This window comes from Chaetodon auriga, chromosome 4 (assembly GCF_051107435.1).
Source record: "Chaetodon auriga isolate fChaAug3 chromosome 4, fChaAug3.hap1, whole genome shotgun sequence".
Taxonomy (NCBI): Eukaryota; Metazoa; Chordata; class Actinopteri; order Chaetodontiformes; family Chaetodontidae; genus Chaetodon; species Chaetodon auriga.
Window position 1 is genome coordinate 8,547,108 of NC_135077.1, and position 10,545 is coordinate 8,557,652.

Below are 10,545 nucleotides of genomic sequence, written 5' to 3' on the forward strand. Positions count from 1 at the left end.
TATTTTTTCACTCATGAATGTATCAGTTGCAACTTTTGTTGCATTCCGTTTGTTGAAGATCAGAAAAACAAGCGAATATAGATTTTTAGTAACTTTTCATGGTTTGTCTCTGTGTTTTGCAGAGTGTCTCTTTTTTTAACCAAAGAATGAATAAAAACTTTTATAATGAAAGGCCAGTTTGGTTGTGTTGTACTGAATTTAGCTCGGACTACAAGGGGATATAGTCGATCCCTTTAAGCTCAGTTAAAAGTACATGGTGGCACTGACAAATTGTGGGTTCACGTCTAGTCTGAGCTGCAGCGGCTGAAACATCAAAATACACTTTGCGCTACCTTCTTTTTTTTTTTAGGCGACACAGCAGTTTTATTTCAGTGCAGACATGATGTCCAACAGCCCAGCTGGGTCTATGGTTGAGACGTTTCTTTTAATTAGTGCTTGCTGGTGTTCGCCTGCCCTGCCAGCACATAATGGTCAGTTTGGACCGAAGCAGTCCGCCGTCACTCCTCCTCCCTCACTGTGCTAACACACACGATCCCTCATTTAGTGTTAACCTGTGAAGCGTTACCCTGCTGTACTGACAGTTTCATCATATTTATATTGGACACAGACATTTTGTCATAGAATTAGAAAATTATACTTTAAATGATTTCATTACAAACGTCAGGTGTGCACGTTTGCTGTCTATTTCTTTTGCAAATTTTGACAGAAAAGCCAAACTGTGAAGCTATATTTAAGCACAGCGGTGCTCCAAGCTAAATGCTACCATCAGCATGCTAACATGCTGACAATGACACACTTGTTTAGCCAGCAATATTTACCATTTAGCGTGTTTGCATACTAACATTTGCTAATGAGTACTGAACACAGTACAGCTGAAGGTGAATGGGCTGTCATTAGTTTTGCAGATATTTGATCATAAACCAAAGTGCACGAGATAAGCACGAGATAAAAGGGTCACACAAGTTATTACATTTCATCCTGAGGAGAACACTGAAAGAGATTTAAGGTGGTGTACCGTCTGACAGTAAAGCCATCCGACTAGCACAGCTAAAAAGCTTTAGCATGTGCTGTGTGTGTGCGTTTGCTCACATGTCCACAGTAAGTATATGTTTATTATGCCACAGGAGGACCTGTGTGGTACAGTGTGTCTGTATGTGTCTGTGTGTATCCACGTGCATTGGCATGTCTGTGTGGCTCAGACTAATCCTATTAGATCTCTCTCTCTCTCCACCTCTATATTTACCTCACTGAGATTAAGCCAGGTATTTTCTGCAAGTGCCTCAGCAGATCAATAGCCACTTTTCTACAGTAGGCCCTGCTGGGGTTTTACTAGAACTAGGCTGGACTCAAACTATCGACTGTCTCAGTTCATTTCCTTGACGCTTCCGCATCCTGGCTGTCAAATCACCTTGATAACAGGATGCAACAGAATCATTATAAAGCTCTGAGGGGTAAATGAGTGACATCAGTAATTAGCAAGACCGCAACTATCACTGTTTGGCTGTAAAGGAAAGCTTGACACAGGTTAGGAGGCTTCACTCAGAGGGTGAATGACAATGACATTAAAGAGTTGAGTCAACTTTGTTTACAGGGGAGAAAGGGAACACACTACAGCACAATGTAGATCCTGTGCTGGTCCAAACACCAGAATGAATGGCTAAGACAGGACTAAAGGAGTCTAGAGGCCCAAAAATCTAAGCTTGAGTGACTCCTATTTTTTCCATTAAGTCAAAAGTGAGAAACGGGAAAAGATCCTGTAGAATATGGGAGTTTAATTTCTTGGTGGTCTATGCCTTTAAGTTGTAGCTGGGTTAATGTTTCAGTCTTCAAAGCTGCCTCATGCAAAATGTTCTATCAAATAACTCAAAACAGTCAGGGCAGAAGACGTGACACTGTGATATGTATGGCCCCTCTAATCATGCCCCTCTTGACAATGGCGGGTATGTTTAAGAAATGGTATGGATGTCTCGATGCTAACGTAAAACATCTTTCCACTAATTAACCTACATGTCAGTCTTCTCTTTGCAATCCAATTTGTGCTGTTCTTCATCCTTCCTTTCCTCCCTCCCTTCTTCTCTTTAAGTAATAAGATTGCTACCGTTGAGCTGGAGTTATAAGGCCCACAGTACACACACACACACACACACACACACACACACACACACACACACACAAACACAGAGAGAAAGCAACCTCTGCCTCTGAATTACAGCACCGCCACACCTCCAGCTATCTGTAATCTCCCTCAGTAGACCAAAGAGAGCAGGGTGAAGAAATTACAGATAGAGGGCTGAAGAGGCAGTGAAAGGTGTCACTAAAATAACAAACTTAACGGGATTTAAAGGCAGAAAGAAGGCAAATCAAAGAAAGAATACAATGGCTTGAGAGAGAGGAGCAGCTGGATGTATTTCTTTCCTTGTAGGAGTCGAGGAGTTTCAAGGTGAGGTAAATTACTTGTGGTATATGCAGCTGCCACAGTATGTACAAAGATTGATGGCCTATTAAATTTGCTACTAACCAAACAAGGCGGTGTAGCTGGTGTATATCAGGTGCGATCGATCAGCTTCAGAAAGGGAATGATTGTGAAATACTTTTTCCAAATGTAGGATTTAAGCTCTGACCTTTCTGAGTCTTCCAGTAAATCCTCTTTTTTCCAGGTGAGATGCAATGCTGCTCCATTTCAAACATATTTCTTCTGCATCAGCCTTGGAAGTTTCAGTCCACAGTTGTAGTCTCAAATGGATCTGGCACAGCTCAGAGCCAGAGAGCCAAATCTAATTTGTGAGGTTATCGCTGTCAATTCACAGCCTGCAGCGACTGCTGCGACAGTGAAATACAGGCTGGCCGAGACAGATAAAGCACATTTCTGAGCTGTTAGGCCTGAACTTTATTTCTATATCTGAAATTTATTTCTTATGTGGTTTTTGTTTGAGCCATAAGTCTGCTCTTAGACAACAGCATCCTATAAATTGCCGGTTCATCCTGGCCAGCTGATCCTGGCTGGGCTGTTATCATGTCGACTTTTGTCCACAAAAACTGTTGTAGCCTATCGCTTGGATGTCCTTTAGTGGGCCACAACACAAAAAAGAACATCATACAGTAAGCAGCATCACTTAAAGGGAGCATCCATCCAAAATGGTGTTACTTAGGTAGAGCTAGCCAGCATATAAAGAGAGAGGTAGTGACATTTCATGGCCTGTTTTCTTACTTGGTTCAGTGCTCCTGCTACAGATAACGCAACCAATCAGAGAATTCATTTGTATGTAAGTACGCAAGTAGGGATGTCTGGGTACATATATTAAAAACTGCTGATCAGGCGTCCAGATCTCAGTTGTTAAAACCTGAAAACCTGTAGAATACTTTATTTCTTTGCAGACATTCAGCTCGTCTGACTCCAGATATTGTTACCATAAGTGACCACATCCCGGCCGTTCTGGATAATGTGCAGACCTGCGTCTGCAGTGGAACTGAATAGATGTCTTCCTTCCATTTATAGAAACTGATCAATAACAAACTGTGGTATCAGTCACTCATCATTTTCTAGACTCACTATTTTGCAGTGATTCTTTAGTCATGAATAGAATGCTGAAGCTGCTTTTGTTCCAAATACTCATGTCGAGCTTCTTCTGCTGCACCAAAAATGATTTGTTCATTGTAAACAAATGTTCTTTGTTCAGGATAGATATGGAAGACATGTAAGTTATGTAGTGTTTACAATAAGTGCCTTTGTTGTCGCAGTAAGTTGAGCCAGAACTTACTGGCACAAACACCAAAGTGTGTCTGAGTGATGGACTCCTACAGGAGAAATCTACCAGAGTTAGACCTTATTTTCATTACATAAAAACCATGACAGTTGTGGAGTTTTGTTTTTAAATGTGCTGTCAGTCAAATCTGATCCCACCCACACAGTCCTGATGAAGCTTGTACGGTAAAACTTTTAATCAGAAATGGCTAAAGATGTTTTTCCTTGAACTTTTAATCTTGCTTTTTTAGTCATAAATATTTAATTCTGGGAAGAAATACCCAAGATTTGAAAGAAGGTTTTTAGGGGCCAATAGACCGCCCTGTAATGCAGCCACGATGTAGTTTTTTGCAGTTTGGAAATAAATCTGTTATTGTTGCATGTTTTCCCAAATACATGTAGAGATCACAGCTGCATGCAGCAACTTCACACTGCTTCTCTTTGTTGAAAGTTGTCCTAGGAAAAATATGAACTCACTAGTTACTGTAAAGTTAAACTCATGAGGCTGCCTGAAGATCTCAGATGATCTCTTAAGCCAAGAGTGTAAGAGTAGCTTTCTTCCTTTGGAGCATAGACTGCTGATGATGAACTTCATGCATACACAGCACATACTGTATGTAAGGAAATCTGTGTTTCACCATCCCTTCTCTACAGAGGGCCTTTACCCTTTGCCATCCCTTTCCTTCATCATGGTGGACCTGTTCCTAAACCGGGTCCTGGTAGAGAACAACTGGGACCAGGATGAACTCAACACAGAGCGCGAGATTGTCGGCATCCTCGAAAATCGCATCCTGATGCTGTTCTTTGCATCTGCTAAGAGCGACAAGTGCCAAGAGTTTGTACCTGTTCTGAATGACTTTTTTAAGAGGCTGAAAGACCCAGCGTACATCGAATACCCCAAACTGCTCGCACTCATCTACATCAGGTCTCTATGTTTCCTCTCCCTTATCTCGTTGATGCAGACGTGTGGTTGCATAAACTCATATTCACACTTTTTTTTTATCATTCATAAGATTTCTTTGCCACCTCCTCTCTCCAGCTTGGACCAATCAGAGGAGCAGCAGGAAAGCGTCCTCAGAGAGATGCACAAAAAGGTTCTGTTTTTGGCATTTGAGGACCCATACAGGAAGTAGGTGGATGGAGATATTGACTGCCTGTGAATACATTTGTATGTTTAACCTTTTTCCGTGTATGTTTTTGAAGCTACATGAGAACATAAACCAAAGAATAATCGAATCCAAACCAGCTCAAATTCTGACATTTCTGAGTATGATTATGAGTAGTGTGCATTGCCATACCTGTGTGTGTATGTGTGTGTGCTTCTCTGTTTTTCAGAGAACTGCAGGCCATGTTTAAGGTGAAGGACGTACCAACTGTAGTGGTCCTTCGTCCCGACGGCTCCGTCCTCTCTCCAAACGCTGTGCAGGACATCTGTCGTTTCGGTTGCGACTGTTTCCGAGACTGGCAGGAATCAGCAGAGCTCATCGAGAGGACCTTCATGCTCAACGAGGAGTTCGACAACCTGAATCTGCGTAGCGCCACCGAACCTGTGAGGAGACTCAAGTACAAGACAGAGGACGACAAGAGGAAAAAGAGATGGTGGAAGATATGGGGGAAGGGCAAAGCCGGAAATGAGGAGGAGGAGGAGAAAGATGGAACGTGGGATACGAAGAGAAAGGAGGGAGATAAAGGAACATGGAGGATAAGATGAAGAGAAAGAGACAAGAATATAAATACATACATAAGAGTTTTGTGTTCATCGTCAGACAGTCTTCAAATCCAACCTTATAAATGCTTAATTCTTGGTTACGGTTGCTGCAGCCTCTTCACAGGCTCTTTAAGAAACGCTCATTTTGTCTGCCTGCAGTGGCATGTACAGTCGAACCGAAAATAAAAATCCACGCTCCGCTGTTGTGTTGCCTCAGGTAAATTGTTTTAACACGTGGAAGCAAAGCACAACTGTGTCTCCCTGCACAGATAATACAAAACTTTAACAAGAATCATATAAGACAGCTGCTCTATCTTAAGAAATGCCATGCCACTATTACTGTTACAGCTGTTACTTATTGTATACTTTAATGGAGCCTGTATTCTTTTTCTTCCTCTTCTTTACAAATTGTGATCCAGTCCAGTCGTATTACTTTGTCATCCAATGACTTCACCACATGTAGTGAAGAAAGTCAGACATCTTGTCCTGAGCTGGCTGCAGACCCACATATGTTTCTCAGGAGTAGATGGAGACCAAACCAGAGCAATAGGAGAGTGACATTCATCAGGTGGGCAGAAACACAAATTCAAATTCATTATAATGTTTATCCATGTCTGTTGGATGTATTAAAAAAATACATACTGATCAGTTTATGGTCTCAAGTGGCAAAAAAAAAAATAAAAAAAATTGCAACTTTAAACTAAACTTAGGCGCTGGCGCCTGCTGGTGTTTCAAAATCCAAGTTCTGTGAATATGTATTTTTAGCATTATTTTGCATCTCTGTTATGTCTCTTGAGCTCGTTTTTATTTTGTTTTTGAATAGTCAAACTGAAATTGTATTGATCTCCAAAAACAATAAATTCTCCACTCTGCCAACACAAACGGTGTCTGCACGTCTCTGCTGTGGCTTCATGAGCCGTATTGTGCTGTTCCCAGAAGAGTGAAACAGACGAACACTAACCAGATATTCCCTGTGGTTCTGCTCTTCCATTAGTTACTGAATAATAAAGGTCTCACTGTGGCTCACTTCATTAAGGTCTTTTTATTTTTTAAGCACGTCTCTCATTCTGTAATTTCTATACTTTCTCGTCCAGTCACTTTCTTCACACACGCACACACACACACACACACACAGTCAGTCACTGTGAGCACTTGTCGTCCCTTGTCCCTCTGTCACCTTGTCTTTCAATCCCTCCCTCCCGGACAGAGGAGGGGGCGGGCGGAGCGCAGAGACACAAAGGAAGAAGGAGTGAGCAGCTACTGCCATCAAGGTGAAGGAGGCACAGTGAATGAGTGAACGCAACATGAACTGACAGGCTGGAAAATGATTCAAGTACAATCCAGAAAGAGCTGAAAAGAACAAGAGCCACAACATTTTGAATGCTGTTTTTTATCTCCTGGATTCGAAGCCTCAAGGGGAGATAATATTTATTAGAGGTAAGCAACTGTGAGGATTATCCGCCTGAACAGCAAGCAAGATGGCCTCATATGATTATTGGGAGGTTTGTAAGTCTGAATACGTACAGTCTAATTGATAGGACAGAGTCATCAAACCACACAGTGAGCACGAAATACCAAAAGTGTCAAATATTCTTATGTGGGTTACGGTTGTTAGTCTGTGTTTGCGCGGTTATTATCATGCAGCACAGACCTGGAATAACCTCTCAGATGATATTAGACAAGCCCCGACTCTGAAGGCTTTTAAGTCAAAGCTCGACACCCTCCTATTCCACATTGCCTACTCGACCCAGTAGGCCATAATGAGTAACACTTACCTCCTTAGCTTAAATGGCCTTCATTCTAATTGCTTTTAAAATTGTTTTCCGATAATTTAATTGTGCATTGAAATATGGGAGTGCTTGCTGCGTTCTTTGCCTTTTACTTTCACTTGATTTAAACTGCAGTAGTTTACCTTTAAATTCTGAATCTCTCTTATCGCTTGTCTGCACTTTTGCACTTTTTCAAGTGTAAATCTTTCACCTTTGCTGTATTTGTATTACCCTTTAAAGGACAACGAATTGCAGAAATGTGCTGTACAAAAAAAGTTGCCTTGTCTTGCTTTTCTTCACGTTTGCCACTCACATGCATGTGAAAACCCTCACCGGTATACACAAAGTGTTTCATCTCTGTGTACCCTCCTGTAAGCCTCCGCCCTCCTCACCATGGTGGACCTGTTCATTGGCCGGATCCTGGTGAAGAACAACAAGGACCAGGATGAGCTGGACACAGAGCGTGAGATCGTCCTGCGCCTGCAGAACCGCATCCTGATGCTCTTCTTTGCATCTGCTGCATGTGAGAGCTGCCAGCAGTTTGCTCCCACGCTGGCCGACTTCTTCAGACGGTTGACAGATGAATCCTACGTGGATCGCTCTGCTCAGCTGGTTCTCATGTACATAAGGTACAACACACACACACACACACACGCACACACACACACACACACACACACACACACACACACACGCATACGTTAAACAGCACTTGCTCTGAGCTTGTCCATATCATGATTAGAATACACAAACGCTTGGATAAGCTGTCCTGAATGGGAGTTTATCTGCCCATTTCATTCGTCACAGCAATGTGCTCTTCCTTTTCCTTTCATCTGTCAGTTTGGACCAGTCAGAGGAACAGCAAGAAAGCTTCCTCAAAGAGCTGCCCAAGAAGTGCCTGTTCCTGCCCTATGAGGACCCCTACAGGAGGTGTGTGGGACTGGCCACTTAGTTGTGTGCACAACCTGCTGGTGGATGATTGCAATGTAAATACATCTAACTGTGTAAATACATTAGTTCTATGCCAATGTGTATGCTAGCATGTGTGGGTGGGTGTGTGTGTTATGTGTGTGTGTGCATGTGTCCACAGGGAGCTGGAGGCCATGTTTAATGTGGAGGAGCTGCCCACAGTGGTGGTGCTGCGTCCGGACTGCTCCATCCTCATCCCTAATGCAGTGAAGGAGATACTCAGCCTCGGCCCAGACTGCTACCGCAACTGGCAGGAAGCAGCAGAGCTAATCAACAGGAACTTCATGATCAGTGAGGACTTTGAGCCGAAGTCCATGCGAAGCTGGAGTGACCCCGTGAGAAGGCTGAAATACAAGGTGGAAGATGAGAGGAAGGAAAAGAAGAAGAAAAGGCGCAGAGGCTTGGGTGCAGGCGGAGATGAAGATGGAGGGGGGTCACCATTATGATGGAGACCAGGCAGAGGACGAGACTCTGAATGTCCTCAAAAGTTGCCAGTTAGTCATTAAAGCTTTGACACAAAGTTTTCGACTGATGCTGCTGAAGTACCAGAGTTTTGTTTAGCCAAACAAACTTTTCACAGCTGGATGATCCCATCTGGTTCAGGAAATAGAAATGTCTACCTGATGTGATGAGCTTTGCTTTTCTATATGAGCCACAGCCAACACTGTCGGCAGAATAAATGTTGGTATTGTACGTCTCTGCAACCATGGAAATGTTGAAACTTAACATCTCTTTGCATTCTTTATGTTCAAACTTAATGCTTCAAATCTAATGTTCATGTTGTGACTGTGATTAAGGTCCAGTTAGGCACAAAAACCACCCGAAGAACAGATTTTGGGTTAAAGTAGCTGGTTTTGCCACCGCAGACACAGCGTGAGCAGCGGTCTACTGCTCGGCTGTCATCTCGCCTAGCTGTCACACCACCACCATCTTCTCCTTGTCCTGATCACAAATTCAACTCATACACATGTTCCAGAAATCTTAAATAGTCACGTTGATGCCCATTGTAGAAACGTTGATGTGATACATATGAAGCATACATATTTAACGTATCTGTGGTTTACAGAAACATGCAATGGCAACACTTCATTCTGGCGACTTGGCTGCAACAGCTTTGGTCGTCCTGCACACATAACTCTAGTATGAGTGGGTGTGGATATGCCAACAACTAATAAAAAGTTATGTAAAACACTATCTAAAGGAACTCTGAATGCTGCTAACCAATGCTGACCTCAGCTTCGAATTGGCTGTCTTTTAATGTCTTTGAATGCTGCCAAGCACACAATCAAGCCAAGGTTAGATGTGAGCCAAGTCTTGCCATTATGGCTTGTTTTATGACACCCAGGAGATCATTTGAACCATTTTTCCATCTTCAACGACACGGCTCTGTAATGCAGCGCACTTTTTCTTCTCTTACATGATCATTTGTACCGCCCAATCAAAACACAGCATGCATAATCTGAAATCAATGAATAATTCAAAACCATTAAAATAATTTTGTTAGTGACTGTTGTGCTTTGAGTGTTTATGAAGTCTAGCTCCACTTTATAGACTGCACAAGAACCAATCAGAGCTATTCAAAGGGAGTCAAGTAAAATTATGGAGAAACATGGCTTTTCCACATAACCAGTGATTTCCTTACTCATCTTCTTTCATGCTGAGGACTGTGTTTAGCCTTTGCACACTTCCTCGCACACGTAAACCGCATAGATGGTGCTTTCATCTGATCACTCCGGATCTTAATTTGCAACGATTCCTGATCCCTCAGCAGACTATGAGGTTTTTTTCCTTCTTCTATCCTCTGAGTGACCCGAGCCTTAACTACAGTATATCCTGCCATTACTACTAAATGCAAAGACGAAAAGCGGTGGAGTGCCTTTTTTTCCCTTTCTTTTTTCAGCCTTACAGGACTAATGGCAGTAATGGCAGCAGTGGATGGGGTAAAAGTGCATCTGCAGAGACAGGATGAAACCAGGATGTCATCAGGTGTCATCATGGTGTGATTGGTTGATTGGTCGGTTTGATGTGCTTTATAAATGGCAGTGACATGATGATTTATTCCACAGTGTCCGGTGTTACAGACAGATTGACAAATAGGCGACATTTCCCCTCAGAGCTGCTCTAAACAAAGCTCCTCCAAAGGTTAATGGAAATACTGCAAGTGCCTGTGCCTGTGCTCGCTGGATGTGCACTGTGCTGCACAGGCAAACACAATAGCTCCCCTTTCTTCATGTTCCTGTCATTGGAGAAACGCAAATGCTAAACCTAAATCCGAGCTGGTCAGACCTGTAAAAGGACACAGCGGCCTAAATAAACATGAGCCGCTGTTTATTCCATATCCCCCGCCTTTTGCCTAG

The 10,545-nt window shown here is 42.7% G+C and overlaps 1 protein-coding gene and 1 pseudogene across 2 annotated transcripts; both read left to right on the forward strand.

The window, feature by feature from the left end:
• Positions 1–2,402: 2,402 nt before the first annotated feature.
• LOC143319483 (nucleoredoxin-like protein 1) lies at positions 2,403–6,439 on the forward strand (annotated as a pseudogene). Its single transcript, XR_013077088.1, has 4 exons — positions 2,403–2,440; positions 4,397–4,667; positions 4,782–4,871; positions 5,078–6,439. The product of XR_013077088.1 is annotated as a nucleoredoxin-like protein 1 (transcript).
• A 262-nt stretch (positions 6,440–6,701) lies between these two features.
• Positions 6,702–9,695, forward strand: LOC143319586 (nucleoredoxin-like protein 1). Its single transcript, XM_076728669.1, has 4 exons — positions 6,702–6,887; positions 7,596–7,848; positions 8,060–8,149; positions 8,310–9,695. The coding sequence occupies exons 2-4, from the start codon at positions 7,613–7,615 to the stop codon at positions 8,632–8,634; spliced, it is 651 nt and encodes a 216-aa protein (XP_076584784.1). The 5' UTR covers positions 6,702–6,887; positions 7,596–7,612; the 3' UTR covers positions 8,635–9,695.
• Positions 9,696–10,545: the final 850 nt, after the last annotated feature.